Genomic DNA, 20,569 nt, shown 5'->3' on the forward strand with positions numbered 1-20,569 from the left:
AGTATTTTTTTTTTATTATTATTTATTATTATTTGTTTTATTCATTTAATTATTTTTTGTATTTATTTAATTTTTTTTTATTTATTAAATAATTTTTTTAAATTTAATTCTTTTTATTTATTTAATTCTTTTTAAATTTATTTTATTTTAGTTGAAGTTAAAGTTTTCTTTGAAGTTTTTTATAAAAATCTAGCTTTTATTTTCCATTGATTTTTCTGTTTCAAAAAGTCCAGTTCATTGAACTTCTTCAATTGATTATTGGAAGCAGCCAAAAAGCAAGAAAAAACAACCGCCTTTATCTTTGCAATCAAATCATTCGATGGGCAAGGCTGAGGAATACCTTCCCCTTCCCTTGGAATCTCTCGAACAAAATCTAAAACGAAATCTAATTTTTAATTGGCCAACAAGCGGCGGACAAGCGACATTTCATGCTTATCAGCTGGCCGGGCCAGTAATTAATCTGCCTCCACCCGATCGCGCTCTCTTCTGGCAGATGCACTCCGCTCTTAAGAGCAAGTTCTCTTACTCTTCGACTGCAGCAGCAGCAGCTTTCGAACGAGAACTCAACAGAGAACTCAACAGAGACGTATGCAGACAACTTTCTTCCGAATGCTTTTTGTTAAAAGCAAGTCGTACCTGCTGGCCGGGGCTCAGTTCGGACTCAGCACGCGACGCGTTCAGATCGAAAGAAAAACCAACGTAACGCAACGAAACAGACTATAAAAAACGGGTATAAAACAAAAGACTCTGCTGAAACTCTTCTGGTTAAAGGATGAGCGAGCCCTCGAGGGTCAGTGAAGTGCCACAATAAACAACAACAACAACAACAACAAAACAAAGTCAAAGTCAAAACAAACATCAATTGTTCAACAAAATTTGTGTTATTGTGTCCCACCGCTCGAACGCTTTAAGGCGGCTGGAAAATTCACATGGAAAATTCTCGGCTCTAGAAAGGGGATTGGATTGAAAAGAAGAGAACCTCACCTTGGCCAGGTATGTGAACTCCACTGCGGTTTCCGTTGCGGTGCTTTCCTGCCCGCCCCCCTCCCCCCTCTGCGCTGCCCTCTTTGGGCATGCTAAAATTTAATAAGTGTTTTCCTCAAACCGTTTTTCTCGTCGCCTCTTTTTCACGCTTTTTTTTTTCGCAGCATAGCTGTTCTTGTTGTTCGATTCGTTGATGCATTTCCAAAAGGGGGAGGGGGGGGGGGGGGGGGGGAGAGCTGAGTAAAATATGCAGTTGTGTCGGCATTTTTCCCCCCATTTTCCCTCTTGGCAAATTCTTGCGGCACATTTCATTCAGCCATTTCGCGGGCTCCAAAGTTTTCCTTCCTAACGTGTCGTGTCGTGTCGTGTTAACGGTATTGTTTACATTGTTAATAGAACCCAGCGACTTGGTGGCCAGATAAATAAATAATAGAGACACACACAGCCACAGTGCCAGCTAAAAGTCCATGCTTGAGTGCACCTACAAGACGGAAAGACTGGAGGACTGAACGACTGGCAAAGACAGAAACAAAATAAAGTGCAAACAAAAGACTCAGGCAACGAACTTGGCTGGCGTTTTTCTAGAGGCAATGATTCCTCCTCCCTCGGGTTAATGGCTGTGGAAATGGGAAAAGAAACGAAACGAAAGAAAAACTTAACATTTGTTGGCGTTCTTGGAATAGCCACGCCATTGAAATAGTATTTTATTGATCAATTATTTTTATTTGTGGCACAAGGAGGTGGATGGCATTACTATTGGGTTGTGGTTGAAAAAGAATTCCTTGGAAAGGCAGGAAGCATTTTCAAGATGATTTGCTTGAAGGTCCACAAAGATAGGGATCCCCAGGATCAGACTAAAGTATTTTGACATTTTAGGAACACTTGCTGTGGTTTTCAATCAATATTTCAATCAATCTATGGATTTTAATTGCCAAAAAATTAAAGTACATTTCTTTAACTCCTCTTGGATTGCCTTAAAAATTTACTAGAGCTAAATCCTTTGGTCTTTCTCACTGTCAAGAGGTCCACGGGGGGATTCTATTGGATTCTGTAGGTAGGATCATGACCACAGCTCTCTGACCAGGCACAGCCTGAAGGAGGAAAGGCGGGTACTTGCTTGGCATCGTCGCTGGCCTTGGAGCTGGCCAAGCGCACTCTTTCCGCTCCATCATCCGCCCGCACATTCCTTTCCAAAATATTCCTATATTCCGGGCACCCTTTAGACAGATTTCTGCCCCCAAATCGAATCCCCATTTTGGCATAGCCCTCCCTTAAGCTACACCCAAAAATTCCCCGGTAAAGTGTCTCCAGTTCTATGCAAAAGCCCAAGCAAATTAAAACATTCCCCGCAATTAAAACGATGGACAGAGGCAGAAACGCCAACAAAATTGCTTATTTATTAGCCAAGAGAGTAGAAAATATCTGGCAACGGCATGCTAATGATGTAAACTAACCATTTAACTGTTAAAGTGCCAGCAGCAGCAGCAGCAACAAAAAAAAAGACAGTCCCATCAGAGACCACAAGAGCACCAGAGCTCCAGAGATGGCTGGGCGAAGAGCAGAGAGGGGGGGGCAGATGGGGCGCAGATGAGCCAAAAGCGACGACAATGACAACGACAATACTTAGGCGACTTCCTAAGACTAATCAAAGCCGTTACAATGATCACACTGGCGCATAAAAAACACGCACAAACACACACACAGAGGGAGACAGGTTAAGAGGCGACTTAAGGGGAGGCTCAAAGGGAGGGAATGTAGGTTGCAGCACTGGCAAGGGGCAAAAATGGGTTCCCGGTTAATCTTTGTAGATCCAGCTGCTGCGGCTTCCACTGTTGTTGTTGTTCTTGTTATACCCTCAAAGGGGGTTACACGATTACGGGAATATATAAATAAAATATATATAAATAAAATATATATAAATAAAATATATATAAATAAAATATATATAAATAAAATATATATAAATAAAATATATATAAATAAAATATATATAAATAAAATATATATTAATAAAAAAATATACGATACATTTTAAACCATTTTTCGCTTATAGAAAACTTTACCAAAAAATAAAGAAATAAAGTCAAGTCTTATAGAAAATTGATTAATTTATCGAATAAAATATTTGTTCCCTTGAAATATGTCGATGGAAAAGCTCTTAAAACAGCAGTAAACTGAAAAGTTATTACTGTGCCAAACCCTTATGTCCGGCACTGTATGTGTAGTAAGCTACTGATCTACAGCCTAGTCGATACTTTTCTGTGGTAAACTCCCATCAGAACTGAAAGAACTCCCACAAAAAGAATGGTTTTCAAAGGTTGAACATAATTCGATGCCTATATCTTGAATCCGCCATAGAAACGATACATTTTTGAAGAGTATCAACACCTTCGGTGGCTCAAAGCTATCATTTCTTGCTAGTTTTTTTTGTCGTTCTTCTTCTGTTTTTTGTTAAAGAAATTACCGTTTCATGTTGACAAAACGCAAGAAGAGAAAGAAGCAGTAGCAGAGGAGGAGAGGGAGGAAGCAGCAGCAGGGGAGGAAGAGGAGGAGCTAGAAGCAGCAGTAGAGAAGGAGGAGGAGGCAGAAGTAGAGGAACTTCGGGTTCAGCCTCGGCTTCAACTTCAGCTTCAGACTTAAACTCCAGCTTCTGTGTGATTACAGGTACCCGCTCCTAATGATCATCATTAGATAGCCAAGGGTTTTTTTTTGTATTTCCACAGCGGTTCTGGTTATTCTTGCAAGTTCTTCTTGGGGCTTGACGTGACGACATGCAATTGCAAAGAGCAAGAAGTAGGAGGAAGGAGGGTGGAGGGAGGAGAGAACCAAGAACCAAGCACCAATAATATTTGATAATGAAAAGCGGAAGCTATAAAACTTCAATGTAAGACGACATTTTATGTTAGACGTCCATTAAAGCGAGGAGGAGGGGCGGGGGGGTTGGGGAGGAGGAGGCCCAAAGAGAATTTGCTAATTGCCTGCAATTGAAAACGAAAGAGGAGCCGAGCCACGAGCAGATGGGAGGGAAAACGGGAGGAAAGCTTCATTAGGCCATGAGAGGGGGACAGACAGTCAACGAAGTGTAGATACCCTGCAAAGAGAGGAGTCTTCTCTCCCTCCATCCTTGGAAATCCTTAGATCTCTTAGCACCCCATCTCTTCCTGGCCCATTGGCAAATCTCGAGTTACTCCCGCTATCGGATATCAAATGAATGGCTCGCTGCACCTCCAAGGCGGGGGGCGTGCCACCAAATTTCGATTATCAGCGGCAGGCCCGACCATCTCAAGGTCGCAAAGGAGTAACCAGCGACGGAGAAGAGAACTCTCCTTTCAAGTAGAGCGCTGCCGCCAGGCCCACATTAGCCACATCTGATATGCCAAAAAAAAAAGAGCCCAACTCCGGCACCATCCAGCCTCGAACTCGAACTGGGAGCGGGCCAGGGCCGGGGCCGTGGCATACAACAAAAGATAGCCCGCACGTAATCTGATATTGAGAACGGTGAGGCAACTGGCAACTGCACAACAACAAAAAAAAAAAAGAGCGTACATATAAATAAACCAGCAAAAAAGTGAACCAACTGCAACTGCCATTCCATATGAGGAGAGTTTCTTTCTTTTGTGAGCCTCCTATCCGAACGGCATCACCAAAGACAGTGGCGACTGGTGGAGGGGCCGCCTCTGGGTTCCATCTGAGTGCACACGAAACCAGAGAGCGTATGGCATTGCTGTGGAGCTGACATATAGGGGAGTATTACGAGATTAGATGTCTTTTACGGGCAGGAGAAGGTTGAAACAGAGAGAAACGATCCAAAAAAGCTATAAAAATAGTTCAGACTATGCTAAACCATGGGATCATATTAGTCTTATTGGAAAACATGATCTAGAGAGCCTTTAAAACCCCAAACTTTCAACTAGAAAGACTCTTTTGACTACCTTGATTCTGGCATACATTTTCCTTACCATAGAAACGATTCTTTACCCTATTCTATCCCCACAAAGGCATTGCATTCTTCCATTGGCTACTGTCCAAAATGCATTCTCCAGCTAACGAAGAGAGAACCCCCTTTAGAACCCCCCTTTAGAATCCCCTTTTAGAACCCCTTTTATTCCCCGCTAATTAACCCCACAAGAACCTCACAGCCGAATGCTATTAGAACGCCAGCGATGATAAAAATGTTTATGGCTTTCTTGGATTCCCTTTCAACCTGCAGCACGACGCCCCCTGCCCCCCCAGCCACTGCCCCAAGCCCGACTGCAGACAGGCCTCAGCCTCAGCCTGAGGTTATTTATCAGAACTGTCGGCAGGCCATAAATTCCCCGACTTTTGTCACTACCATTTATGGCCTAAAGACTCAGCCAATAAAACATACAAATGCGTTATATAAGCACGTTGTCTGCATGTGATCTAACGGTGCTTGGTGGCTGCTTTTGGGGGCCCCAGCCTTGTTTACAAGACACCTTGACAAATGTGCCCGGAAAGAGGCAGAATATTCGACGAAAAACAACCGCAAAAACACGCAGAAATTTGCATGGAAACTGAAATGGAAATGGGCGGAGCGCAAGAGAGGGAGGGAGAGAAGACTGCAGTTTTATGGTGCATTGTCTTAGAGCAATAGAAAGCTAAACAACAATAAGGAAAAGAATATTCTATATGAAAGAAAGGAATCTGCAATTGTAACAAAAAGTCAGAACAAGTTTGCCACAAACTTTGGTCGGTCGTTGGCTTCGACTTCGACTTAGAGATGAGCATCTTTAGAGGCAGAATTCATCGTGAGCAGCTTGGGAATACCTAGGGAATTTATAGAGGTATCTATGAGGAGTATACCTTGCCTAGTGCTCAACGCTGATCGCCCATCAATTAATTGTGTAGCTCTCCAGATGAGCTCCAGTGATCCATGACCTCATAAGCTGCTCTTTAGCCACGTGATTTCATGATTTTTCCATACCCTACTCCACTATATGTTCTCCCTCCTCGTGATCCATTCAGCGACCATCTCTATGGAGCTTCAAGAACCTCCTGAACCTCCTGTGGCAAAAGTCAAGCTCACGAGTTCCGCGTACAACAATGATTTATGGCTTATAAATTTGAAGTCTATATTAATCGCGGGCTGTCATGTTGACAATTTTATTGTGCTGCCCGGCCCCAAAATCACGAAACAATCATTTTCCCAGGCAAACCAAAGGCGACATCAATTTGCCAACAAAAAATTGTACTTAAAGGCTTTAAGAACTTTCAGTTCGATTTGGTGCGGGCCATTGTCCGATGGTCGATGGGATTTTGTGAAAGGTGCTAGGCTGGACGACACAGAAAACCTTTCCCAGTTTGGCACGATCGTGCAGTCTGTTCTAGTTTCATTAGAGAGAAGGAGATGTCTGCAGACGACAACGACGAGTGGCTTGACTTTCACCTGAGCCACGTTTTCGTTTGGGCAAAGGCGAAAAACCTTCATGGCCTCTAATTAACAAGCCACCAACTTGGGATTACTTCATTCTCTTGATTTTTGTGACAAGAAATGGCAAGAAACTGAGCTGAGGGCTATAGGGCTTGTACTCCCCATCTCTGGGGCTTCTCAGAATCCGGAAATTTACATAAATGACATCTACACCTCCTTGTGCACCTCCTCCTGGCCCTCTTCCACCTAGAGCATTTAGTCTTCGTTCCGCCCAAGCATCTCGGCAAACACCTCTTCCATTCCCATTCCAGGCCCAGCCCGGCCTGGCCTGTTTCTCCTTTTCATTTAACAACTTCCGCTTGGCCAGGCAGCAGCAAACAGGCAACAAAAGCGCAACAAGCGAGAAGAACTCTGCGATCTGTGCAATCGCTGATGATGAGGTGCATAAACGACGCCCATTTATTGAGCCCTCGCGGCTCTAATAACTTTGTACGCGAGGTACTGCCTACAGATCGAATCTTTGAGAGGAGGAGAACAGCAGAGCATCAGAGGAGGCAGAGAAGACCAGGCCGAGAAGTACCGCAACAAGAGGTCGCATCAATTGAGTCGGACATGAAAATTGTTCAAGCTTCTTCGTTGTCTTCGGCTTCGGCCTCTTCTTCGGTGGATTTTTTTTTTGTTTTGTTTTTTGCTGTGTTTTTGCAGCAGCATATTTAATGAGCCACACATGATGATGGCTCTGACAGCCTGTCCGTTCGTTCATCTGTAAGCCTGGTTTTTTTGTTGTTGGTCTTGTAATGTAGTTTGGCATGTGCTTTATTTAGAAATAATTTCTTTTGCCACGGCTATTGCCAAATTTGTTCGGTTATGCCCGTGGCCGCAACGTGTTGGAATTTCTTCAATTAAAATGACACAAATTTCACTCTATGATGAAGCCGAAAATTTCCCAAAATATTGTTATTAAAAGAAAGGGGAGGAAAGGGAAATTAGAACTACACTAGACTACGGGGTTTTGCTTTACTTTGATTTCAGGAATATTAGCAATTGATTTGAAGGGGATATCTGTATAGAAAAATTTTGAAAAATCAATACAAATTTGGATATATAATAAACTATTATAGATCAAATATTAATGGCTTATAAAATAATACAAAAAATTATAACTAAATGATAAAAAAGAACAAATAAAATATATAATAAATAAAATATATAATAAATAAAATAAATAATAAATAAAATAAATAATAAATAAAAGAATAATAAATACAATAAATAATAAATAAAATAAATAATAAATAAAATAAATAATAAATAAAATGAATAATAAATAAAATAAATAATAAATAAAATAAATAATAAATAAAATAAATAATAAATAAAATAAATAATAAATAAAATAAATAATAAATAAAATAAATAATAAATAAAATAAATAATAAATAAAATAAATAATAAATCAAATAATTAATAAATAAAATAAATAATCAATAAAAGAATAATAAATAAAATAAATAATAAAAAAAATAAATAATAAATAAAATAATAATACATAAATAATACATACATAATAAATACAAAATAAATAAATAATAAATTATTCTAGATCAAACAGAAATTACTTTGAAAGTCGTTCAAATTCAAGTTATAAAGACCATCAAATCTCCGCTGAAGTGTGTTTTCTTTCTATTAAAAAATTATCTTAGATCTTAAGAACTGCGATCTGTGTCTGTGTCTGTGTCTTTGTTGTTTAGTCATTGGCACGTTTCAATACCCACTGATCGGCAATTGACTCGATCGGACTTCGATTTCTATTCGTGTTCTTGGACAATTTGCAAAAGTGAAAATAGTAGGCCCAGACCTCCATCAGAGACTCATTCTCTCCAGCTCTTTCTCTCTGGCTCTTTGCGTTTCTCTGCTCTCCATTGTTATTAGACTTCTGCTGCCTGATCGAGATTTACATAATCTCAAGTGCTGGCTGCGATTTGCTCGGTGAAAGTTGTACAAATTATAAGTTTAGAATGCGCCCAAAAATATGCCCAGTAGCCACCGAAAATCAACCCAAGGCGAGGCGCAAAATGCTGCAGAGTTTGCTTTTCTTTTGCTTTGTGCCTTTCACAAATCAACGTCCAAATATGGAGGAGGAGTGCTCTCCATCGCCTCCTCCGTCGTCGTCGGTCGTCGTTCGCCCAGCGAGAAATGCTGGATAAATAAATCTGTCAGTGGGGCGTTGCTACTGTGTCAAATAGTTGGACGGGGCCAAATAAAGTATCTATCAGATACAGATGCCCAATACCCCAATACCCAAACCCAATTTTATTGTTGCCGGAATCGATGTCACGGCTAGAGTTCGACAAAAAAAAAAAAAAAACAATTTATTGCCATCCAAAACTCTTTTTGTTGTCAAATATTGGCGGCGATTTGGGACAGTCGAACTAGTTAATTGGGTTGATTTCTTCAATGGAAGATATCTGCACCACAAGTGAAGGAATCAGTTCGGTTGAGGAGAAACTTTCATTCACTGTTTCCACAATTAATTGCAGATATTAGTTTAAATTAGATCTATTAATATACATATGCATGGTATTATGGTTTTGATTATACAATTTAATAGGTATATTTTCTTACATTTCCTGTTCCTTTTCCTGTGGTTTCTGTTCTACCTTTCACAGCTCTCTTTATCTCTCTTTGATGTCTACTCAATTTTTATGCATTTAAAAATTCCTTTCTTTCTTGAGGTATAGATTTTATGGACTCTTTTTCCCATTTGGCCTGAGGTTTTAATCAATTTATTGGCTCGCTGCCAATCTCAGTTGTTTCCTGGTTGTTTTTATAGTCCCTTTTCGGGATGACTTTTTTTTACTGCTATTATTTTATTACTATTATTATTTTTCCATACATTCCCGACTCTTAATTGTTTTCTTTTTCATGGATTTGATTCCTATAAAACATGAAGATATTTCGTTGCTCAATCGGTTGTCTTTTTAATTATTTTAACTCACAATTAAATTTTTTTTTTCTCCTATTCATTAAAATTTAAACAGCAAACCACAAATTAAATTATTATTTTATAATCAAATAAAAAGCCTCTACTATTTAAAAAATAATAATTCTAATAATAATAAATAAATACAAAATTGATTATAACTATAAAATTCATATTTTATATATTAAATTCAAATTCATATATTATATATTTTATATATATTTATATTTTTATATATTTTATTTTTATATATTTATATATTTATATTTCATTATATATTTAATTATAAATAATTATATTTAATATTTGTATTTACAACAAAATTCCCTTTCAAAACCTTAACAAGAGGCAATTCCAGATAAAAAGTGGAATTATTTTTGATGCTGGAAGTCGTCTTTCCCTTCGATTTATATCTCTCTCAAGATTACATTTCTTTTCTTCCCAATTCTTAAGATTTCATTATTTTCCTTCTTGTTTTTTCCCCCATTGTACCCTTAAGAATCCACGAATATTTTAAGCCAGAAGAAGAATGCCACTAAAACCTTTGTCCAAATTGTCTTCTTTCGTTTACTTTCAACTTTGGCATTGTCAAATCTCCGACTGGGGGGCTTTTATTTGGGGTTAATGAAACTGAAACCTCCGAAAACTCTTAATTTCTTTGACTATCTTGGCCGTTCCATCGAAACTGCACGCAAACTGGGTTGATGAAATCGAGAAAACCCAACTAATCGAGCCATCAGAACGGAGCTTATAATCGCAACACTTTCGCTCCGAGCCTCGGGGCTGTCGGGCTACCGAAAAGTCAAACAAATGACTTGATTAATTTCGCCCAGTGTATGGCCAAAAAGAAGCTGTCTGGGCGTAATTGCTTGGCCCCATTGGAGCGGCAGAGTAGAGGAGTTCTTGTGGTCTCTTGGACACCTGAGTGGCATTTGCTCCCACAGACGCGTCGCGCTTTCTTTTGGTCTGTTCTGTGGTTCGGGTTTTGTCTTTGCTTTTGTAATTACAGTAATTTATTTATGAGGCGAATACACAAACACACACCTTCTAGATTCTTCGCGATTGTATCTGCGAGTGCGTTGCGCGCTAGATCTCGCCATATATGAAAATTATGGAATTATGTTGGCCCCGGCCCGGCCCAGATCCCAATCGCTTCTGAAAAATCTGTAATTAAGTTGGGGGAAAATCCCACTGCAATCCCAGGCCTAGGCCCTAGGGCCAGCCAATCTCTCACTCTCTCTCTCTTGGTGAAATTTCACCCGAATGCACTCCGTTTTTCATCTCACTTGCAGTCCGTAATTTCCAGTGTTCTAATCTTCCATTTTCATGGCCAAATACACGACGCCTGGCATGCAAATGAGAGCCATTTGAATTTCAATTAAAGCCAGAGCCTAAACACAACCAAAAAAGACGAAGAACAACCAAAATAAAAGTCAACTGCAACTGATTTACTGTGTGAAACTGAAATTCTCGTCTATTCGGTCTTTTTTTGGGTCTTTTTTCGGTTTTTATTTTGTGTGACTTCTGTTTTTTTTTTTGTTCGGCCGTCGTGAAAGTTTCTTTGGCTCAGAGCCACTGCTGGGACTTGGCTTGACATTCGGATAATGGCTTGATTAAAACTTGTCATGAGAACGAACAGAGCAGAGCGACTGACTAAATTGTGTGCAAGGCCAGGCCGGATCACAGTGGGGCCGGGGGGTCGGTGGGTCGGGGACGTGTATGCAAAGCGGGCTCCAATTAAGCGGAGAAGCGACTCTTCGCGGAGTCATGGCGGAGTACTTACACTGATTGTTTGTTGTTCTTGTTGGTGGTGGTGGTGGTGGGGCAGTGCAGCTGGGTGGCTTAGCCTGTCACTGTCAGAGTAAGGAAAGTACTAGATCCTAGAGGAAATCTTGGGTAAAGATATTAATGTTTGTCCAAGGAACTACGAGTAAGCCCATGAGGGGATACATCAATCATATCAGTCGAAAGAAGAAGTTAAGGGCTTTGTATCTCTATATAGTACAAAAATGTGTTATAGAAAGGAGCGAGTAAGCCAAAGGAGAGGAGCGAGTGAGCCGAAGGAGTGAAGCGAGTGATACGATCAACCGAAGATAGGAACAAAGCCGAAGAAGCCAAGCAAGAGAGCCGAACGAGTGAGACTAGTGATCCGAAGAAGCGCAGCGTGTAAGCGGAACGAGTGAAGCCAGAGAACCGAAAGAGCGAAGCGAGTGAGCCGACAGAGCGAAAGAAGTGATCCGCCAAGGAGTGATCCGCCAATAGAGCGAAAGGAGTAATCCACCAATGCTAGAAAGCCGAAAGAGTGAAGCTAGTAAACCGAAGGAACGAAGCTAGTGCGCCAAAAGAGTGAAGCTAGTGATTCGGGGGTCCTGGCGCCTAGTAGTTTAGGTAAGACTCGCTAGAGGCCGGTTTCGGTCCCCTGTGGTACCGCTTGGAAGACCCAATGCCAGCAGTTATCCCCTCCGGATGCTCTTGCAAAGTTTGCTGTCTCTCTGGGACATATTCTGGACATTTCTGAAGTGTCAGCCATGAAGGGCAAGCCCAAGGGTTGTAGCCTTTTTCTGCAGAACAGGTATTCCAACGCCCTCCCCGTCTCCACAGCTTCAGCTCTGGCCCTTAGTACGGAAAACATAAAATATTCGAGGTATTTGGTTAATTTATTGCCTTGCCCGTAGAGTATCCCCACTTCAGCTCCATGCCACACCCCAAGCCAAGTCCATACATTGTTGCCTGCCCCGGGCCAGTGGCTCTTTGTGGCATTTGCATGCCAGTGAGTGAGTTTTCGCTGCTAATCACGTTCTTAATGAAAGTGGATGCAGTCGAAGAGAGCTGCAAGAGTTGTCCATGTCCGTGGACAATGTGGTTCTTGGCCTGGCCTGGCTTTCAGTTGCTGGACAACAACGTTGAATGGTGGCCAGAAGTCTGCCACGTTCTGCTGCACAGACTTGATCTTTCGCTGGCAATGACCGCCATTTGGCGTTGGCTTTGGCTTTGGCTTTGGCTTTATTTGATTTTCATGTTTGTTTGCTTGTTTTCCAGCTGTTCTTTGGGTTGTTTGTTTTCAGTTGCAAGTCTGCAACTATCGTCTGGCCTGCCGCGAGTGTGAAGTGGTTCTGTCGTGGCGGTAGGACCAGTTTTTTTTCTCTCCGAGTTCCTCTGATTCTGATTAATATTCTTTATGACGTCTGCCTGGTGTCTCTCTTTCACTCTTCGGGTTCTAGTTTCTTGTATTTATTGATAAGTTTTGGCATCATTTCCTCTCCGTTCGCAGCACCTCGTTTTGGCCCATTTCTGTGCGGGTATTTCTGGGCCAAGTATTGGCTTGCTGCATGGGGCGGGTGTAGGCAAAAATAAACCCATAAACTTGTGTGAAAATACTCGTTTAGTGAAGATCGAGATGGAAATACAGTCTGTTTTATTTCCAACTATTTCTGGCGGGAGTTTCGAGTGGCTTTGACTTCGTTTAATTTTATATGAATATTAAGGCAGTGTCTTGGATTGTATCTTTCCCTGGCAACCAGAAATCTTTCTTATGGAAAGTTTGGTATAGTTTTTAAAGCTTGATTAATAACTGGAAGACTTCCGGTGCTTGTCAAAAGGTTTAAGAGAAGAGCAAAGAGTCGTTTCAAAGAGTCCAGTAATTAATTGGAATTTAAAAAATCAAAGCTGGATTAATTTAAAGAGAAAATTAATTTTTAGACAAATTCCATCAACAGTTTTAAGACCTCTAAAGAAAAGTCTAGAAATTTGAGAGTTGAGTCAAGGAAAAAATTCAGTTACAAAGAAAATCTTGATGAAGGCCAGATGATCCCATAAGCCCTCCCTGACCACCCACCCTTCACCAAGATTTTCTTGAGATACAATTTTGCATTCTATTATTATCGCTAGTCCTCTATGGAAGGGATATATCGTTACTGCATTAAATAAGTGATATTTTGGGATTATATAGGACTATATATATTTCTTCATTTGTGCTCTGTCATCGTGCTTGTCAATGGGTTTACAGATCTTTTAAACGCTCACAACCAAACAGTCATAAATTTTCTACTTTATTTAATTTAATTTCTTAAAACCTTCTCTTAAATTTAGAGATCGTTTTTGGTTTACATAAGAGATCATGTACCATAATTTGTTCATGATTAAACATTTAGTAACATTTTTAAAGCTTGATTAATAATTGGTAAAGTATCAGTGGCTGTCAAAAGGGTTCCAGCTTTCCTTTAACAAGTAAAAAATCATTAAAAATAATCCATCGATTCATTTAAATTAAAAAACTCAAACCCAGATAAATGTAAAATTAATTTGTAGCTCGATTCCATCAGCCAGTTGGGGGCTCTAATTCTTCCTCTCTCCACTCTCATTTTCCCAGAGTATTCTCCAGACCCTGTTAAACTCTCTTAAGAGATCCAAGATCTCCATCTCCCAAGTTTATTCAAATAAAGTTAATTGCCCCAGCAACCTGTTGCATAGTTTTTGTACATTTTCAGTGCTAATGGCAGTCGCTTATCCAACACCCTTTCCCCCTCTCTCTTTGCAGGCTTTGCGGTTCATTAAAAGTGTGGCAGAACTTTGGCACCGCCACCGAGCAATAAACAACAAAACAAAACAAAACAAAAGCCGACCGTCGACGACCTGTAGAAATGCTCCGACAATTGTGCGGGTAATTTCCAGTCTACGGCTGAGCATGCGCCCGGCCCCGGCCTCAGTCTATGGTCCCTGGTCGCGTTGTCATTCGAAAGTTGCCGCTGCGTGACACACATTTTACGCATTAGACTTGGAGTTGGACTCCGATCCAGAGCCAGAGCCAGACAAGTTGGAGCTGCCCTGCCACCACCACCACCGCCAGAAGTAGAAGAAGGAGAAGGAGGGGTGCTCACTGGGAAGCTTAGCTTGAGCTATCCCCCAAACCCAAACCCAAACCCAGTCCCAAACCCGAGCCCAAAGTCGGTTCAGTTCTGTTGCATTATTCATGCTCTTCTTCGACGTTGAGGCAACGGGAACGCGAGGCATTCGACCCATGGAGACGAAGATGACGCTGCGCTTAGTCAGCATCTTATCGGCGGCCCTGCTTTTCCTCTGGCCCGCACAGCTGGATGCATTTATCACACCGAATACAGGTGAGTCGTGGCATCGATCGGGAACAGCGGGCCGTAATGTCTGTGAAATGTATGGCATTGTGGCCTTCTCGGCCTTGGAGTGGCAAAGTAGCGGATCATTTGGAAGATACACGGGTTTATTATGGGAGTGGAACGTACACATTAGTACTCGCAGGAGTATGGGGGGGGGAATATCTGAGAAAATGTGGTTTTGTAAGACTTTTGGTAGGTTCTTTGCGGTGGAGGGTATTACGCTGAAGTACAGCCTCCCATTCAGCCTCTGAAGCCTTTCCTTTATGGCTTGGCACCCCTGACAAAATATGTGAAGTTTCTGATCAAAAGGGGGACGGTTTTTCAAAGCAAAAGTTTGATCTGCTTGCCCTTAGGTATAGGTATAGGGTCCACAATCAGCGTGTTCTCTAGATATTTGGGTACATTCCCAAGGCAGATATCAGCCAAAGGCATGGGGATAATCCTCCATCCACCAAATCAGTCTCTAACGAGAAGCCACGGACTCTTTGCACCGCATTTTAGAGGCCACCAAGAACCCATTGATCCAAAATAGATCTTCGGTGACTTCCTTGCCCCGGGAAAAAGAATATAAACGCCTTTCCCTTAAAACTTCTCCAAATAATCTATGAATTCCTCAAAAAACCCAACAACTCCCTTTGTCTATGCAGGCTGCCACCACAATGGCACTTGGTTCGCCGACAAGTCGGTGGTGCCCAGCATGGAGAAATGCCTGAGCTGCCAGTGCAATCGCAAGACCCTCGTGTGCCGCCTCAAGGTCTGCCCGGAGATGCCCATGCCCCCGCCCAGGGGCTGTGTGGTGGTCCAAAAAAAGAGCAGCTGCTGTCCGTATCTGTCCTGCGCGCGACTGGACGCCTTCTACAAGATACCCACGAAGCGGCGCATCATCGCCTACTTGGATCACTACGAGCGGGAGTCCATCGATCGGGTGGTCAACGACAATATGTTGCAAAGACGCTCCGATGATTCGGATACAGATTTGTTTGGTGAGTGGAAGGCTAGCCATAAGACAGGAGGAACCTCTAAGATATATTTTCGTGTTCGTTTCAGTCTGCGTTAAGAATGGAACGGTGTACAAGTCGGGCTCGGCAATGTCCTCATCGAACCTCTGCAGCTACTGCTATTGCATAGGTAAGAAAATCGAGATAAATATCTATATATTCACTCTCCATTTCCACTTTTGTTCCAGGCGGCACCGAGAAGTGCGTCAAGCCCAAGTGCATGCTGCCCCTCGACGGCTGCAAGCCGATCTTCGTGGACTCCGCCTGCTGTCCCGTGCGCTACGACTGCAGCAGCAAGACCTCCGGCAAGTCCTCGCAGGAGGTGCGCTACCGGAAGACCACCAACAAGCACTTCCAGCGGATGTCGCAGCGCCTGCAGCGGAATCGGGGCTGCACCGTCGGCGCCCAGTTCTACGCGGAGGGCCAGAAGATGCGCTCGGACGTGGACAGGCCGTGCGACATTTGCTTCTGCATACGGGGCACGCGGCGCTGTGCCCCCAAGAAGTGCTCGCCGGCGCTGAAGAACTGCATACCGGTGGTGCCCAAGGGCCAGTGCTGTCCCTCCAGCTACGACTGCGGCAGCCAGCGGGACTACCGCCGGTCGCACAACTCCCGCCAGTTCAATCTCTACAACATGCTCTTCGGCAAGGAGGAGCAGCAGGTGGAGGCGGTGGCCAATGCGGCGATAATACCCCAGAACTCCATGGCCGAGCGCTATCCGCACGACCGGCATCCGACGCGAGCGCCTGCCGGCAATCCCCTGGAGGCCAGCAGCGAGAAGAGCATCCTGGACACGCTGCGCGAGGGCCTCGAGTTCATCGACGGCAACAACAACCAAATGCTGGCCAACAACCTGGATCTGGTGGGCATAAAGGCCACTCCCGCCCCCCAGCCCACGACCCGGGAGGAGCCCACCGCCGAGGAGGTCAGCAGCACGACCTCCCTGAGCTTCCTCGATCTGCTGCTGGGTCCCAGCACAGTGGCTGTGCCCCAGCCCGAGTCCACGACCACGAAGAACACCCTCTCTTGGATGGACATCCTCCTGGGACCCGACGAGGAGGAGCTGCCGCCCATCACCGAGGCGTACGCAGAGTCCGGCACCGAAGAGTCCACGGCGACGATGAACAACGGCATCAAACGGATCGCCGACGACTTCGAAGAGCAGCTGAACAACGGCGGCATTGCGGTGGGGGAGCTGCCAGCCGAGGCCCAGCACATTGGCCTGGCCAATGCCGGTATTTGGCCAACACCGAGCCAGGAAATGAATCCACCTCCCAAGGAAGAACCCAGCCTGCTGAATGCCTTCATGGATGGTCTATCGGGGATGCTGGAGGAGTCCAGCAATGACACCACTAGCACTAGCACCACCACCACAACAACAATCAGAGCACCCACTGATCGACCAGCGCCCATGTTCCGTCCTTTGCCGAGCCACAAACTGACCCACAATCGAATCAACTCCAAGCTGGCGAATCTCACAGTGACGCCACCCATGCTGGTGACCCACAGGGTCAGTACAACCACCAGCACCAGCACCACCACCACCACAAGACAGCCGACAACCAAGACGACAACAATTAGAACCACACCAAAGCCGACAACAGCCAAACCGAGGCCCAAAACCACCAGAAAGACAACCACAGTGGCGCCCAAGACGACTCCAACAACAAGCAGCACCACGACAACAACAACAACAACAACTACAACCACCGAAAGACCCGCTACAAAACAAACAACAACAACAAGATCCAAATCAAAGCCCAAACCGAAGCCCAAGCCAAAGCCGTACATCACGAGCACCTCGAAGCCTTTGGTGATCAAAACGAATCCCACAATTCTGGAGGCCGAACCCCTGGACTCCAATGCGGAGCCCACATTGCCGCCCAGTCTGCCCAATCTGAAGATCATACCCTTCCTGCCCACGGATGCGGTGGAAACAGTGCCCCAGAGCGGCTTCTATCAGCCGCCGTTGGGCGCCTCCGACAAAATGGACACCGCTCCGGCCGACGATATGGTGGCTCTGTACTCGCAGCCCGATCCCGACCAGGCCGCCTACAAGTACAAGTTCAATGTGGAGGTGCCCGCCGCCGAGCCGGCCCCCGAGCCCGTGGTCCATGTGGGCGGGCAGTACCAGGGCAGTGCGGCCTACGTGAAGTTCGACTTTGATCAGCAGCAGCAGCAGCAGCAGCAGGTGGTGGTGCCGCCAGTCCACAGCGGCTTCTCGCCGCCCACCGAGACGGAGGGCGGCTTCATGCCCAAGGAACCGCTGGTCATCGATGGGGAGGTCTTGCAGGAGCATGTCACCTCCTCCTCGAGTGTCCTAACGGGTGGCCTGCCCGATAGTTATCACGTGACGCAGCACGTAATCGATATATCTATGCCAGGCAACGATACTTCCTCGATAGGTATGAAACTTGACCTCCTTTCTAAGAGAAAATTCCTCCTAATTTGTTTGGTTTGCCCACAGAAATCACCACGCCGGACCCCTTCAAGGATGTGATTCACACAGAACCGCCGCCCAATCTGGATACACTAATCGGGGATAAGGCGAACAAGCAGCCGATTGAAGAGCACATTGAGACCGTCACGTACAGCATCAGCAACTCGACAAGCGCCTCCTCCTCGGAAAAGCAAATACCGCTCATAGATAAATTCGAAATCAATAAATTAGATAAGCTCTTGGATGAGCTGTTGGGCATGGAACTGCCCCAAGCAGCTAGCAGCACAGTGCCTCCCTTTAAGCAGATGCCCGACAAGAGTCCACAACCGACAACAACACCCACAACAGCCCCAACAACAACAACAACAACAACGACTATCAGCAGCTCAACGACAAGTGCCACAACGACCACAACAACGACGACACGTGCCCCGGCCAAAAAAGGCAACAGTAAAACGAAAACCAAACAATCGACGGGCAATAGACGCAATCCGGGGCCAAGTAGAACCAAAGTCCAAACAGCCACCCGTCGAACGTTGGTCAACAAACCAGGGGGAGGGGGAGCCACACGAGTGTCACCCACAACAACGAGAGCCACAACAACATCAACAACAACAACAACGACTGCGAGAGCCACAACAACGATGGGAACTACAGGAACTACAGGAACAAGCACTATGCATCCGTTTTTAAATTCACCATTCGACAAATTACCGTTCATGGACACCAGCTATGAGGTAAGACCGCACAGATTGCAACAGCAGCAGCAGCAGCAGGTCGAGGAGCCACCGGAGCAGCAATTCCACCATTACCAGCATGCCCCAAGTTCAACAACAACACCAACAACAACAGCCGCCACAGAGGAAACTCCCCGCTCAGTGGACAGAGAGAGGGAAAGGGTGAGGGGCAGCAGCGATGAGAGCCACATGGCGGATCCCCTGGGCATGCTGAAACTGGCGGGATGCAACATTTATGGCCGCATGTATCGCGTCGGTCGGATTATCGTCGAATTATCCAGCCAATGCCTGGAGTGCAAGTGCACCGAAGTGGGGGTCAAGTGTGGCCCACTAGACTGTTAATTTACAACGTAATTTAGAAGCTTAGAAGAGTAAAAGTTTAAAAGTTTAAAAGTTTAATGGGAAACCCTCCTGTCCCTTGAGTGTATAGCCGTAAAGTTTCAGATTCGTAATATTTATGCTAATCCCTAGCCTGTAACTAGTTAAGGGGTAGCCTAAGAGCCTAACTACTAAATTGTATTATACAAATAAATACCTATACAATAATCTACTATATCTACATTAATCCTTAATCTATAACTAATTTTTAAACTATATCTACAGCATGGCATTTATATAATAAACTTAGAAGTAAATAAATCCATAAATAAATAAATAAAAATACAATAAAATTAATTAAAGAAAGTTATTGTTTTTGGTGTCCTTAGACATTGGATGGATAGTTGATGGTGATGCTGAGTTGAGCTGTAAATTCGAACTTTTTTAATTTGGAAACTTATGCACTATATTGTAACAAATGAGAGATTGATAGGCCGCTATTAAGCTGTCATTTTACTAGAAAGAGTCAGTCGGACTCAGTCTCTCGGGAATAAAACCTTCCTGACTAATAGAAAAAAAACTCTCTGACTCTGTTTGTCAATCATTCAATATCTAAGAGACTATAATCCAATTTCGAACTAAGATTAACGCTAAGAAAAGGAGGAATGTGTGGCACTTGTTGCCACGATTATCTCTTTTAATGACACCTACTGCCTGCATAACGCATATGCTAATACATTTGTATATGATTTTATGGTCGAACCACTCAATAACATACTCTATATGTCCTTTCTCCCAAGTGGCCTCCTTCAAGTGGACTTAAGGTATTGTTCAAAAAGTTATGCTTACAATTTTATAAAAGGTATAATTTTAGGCGGACCAAGAATATATGTACCATAGAATACCTTTAGAATATGGTTTCAGAGATGGTTCCATTTGTGCGTTGAACAGCAAAACATAGCAATCAATCTTTACATAGAACCACTAGGACGCACTTGTCTTAGCGAGAAGCCTCTATTTCGGTGAATTCAGACAAAATTCCAACTAATTTAAAGCACTGAAAAGCATAGCTACGTTCTCTTTCAACAGCAAATCGTAATTAATTAAAATGAGTAATGCTGCATCAGATAATTACTTATACTCGTCTGCAGGGGATGCAAGGCCCCTGTCGAGGCCATGATTCGTTTGTGGCTTTCCCAAAAAAAGAGCTGTATCAAAATCTGACAAATGTCAAGCGCGTTGTAATCACTGCACACTTTTTTTATGCGTCTCTGCTTCGTTCTGCAAAAAAAATGAACTTTTTGTCGTGTGTAAATCGACGGAAAACTTCTGTGACACATTTTTCAAAGTACTACAAAACGATGTGAATCAATGGAAAAGGTAATTGCAATGCATTTTATAGGCAGCAAATAGATTATATTTTGTGATTCAATACCCACTTCTACAGTGCTTTGATTACATTTAATCTACTTGTGAATCGTCTGTGACCAAGAAATAAAATTCGATTTTCAAACAATAAATATTCATTAAATGTTTTACCGAATAAATTGGAACAAATTTGCGATTACATAAATTCCAATCTGCCACA

General features: G+C 43.5%; 1 protein-coding gene across 1 annotated transcript; it reads left to right on the top strand.

Annotated features, from left to right (window-relative positions):
• The first annotated feature begins 679 nt into the window (after window positions 1–679).
• LOC108164032 (mucin-5AC) lies at window positions 680–19,305 on the top strand. The gene is made up of 6 exons (XM_017299608.2): window positions 680–993; window positions 13,897–14,476; window positions 15,136–15,471; window positions 15,536–15,616; window positions 15,675–17,891; window positions 17,954–19,305. The coding sequence occupies exons 2-6, from the start codon at window positions 14,329–14,331 to the stop codon at window positions 19,003–19,005; spliced, it is 3,834 nt and encodes a 1,277-aa protein (XP_017155097.1). The 5' UTR covers window positions 680–993; window positions 13,897–14,328; the 3' UTR covers window positions 19,006–19,305.
• Window positions 19,306–20,569: the final 1,264 nt, after the last annotated feature.

The sequence above is a fragment of the Drosophila miranda genome, chromosome 4 (assembly GCF_003369915.1).
Source record: "Drosophila miranda strain MSH22 chromosome 4, D.miranda_PacBio2.1, whole genome shotgun sequence".
NCBI lineage: Eukaryota > Metazoa > Arthropoda > Insecta > Diptera > Drosophilidae > Drosophila > Drosophila miranda.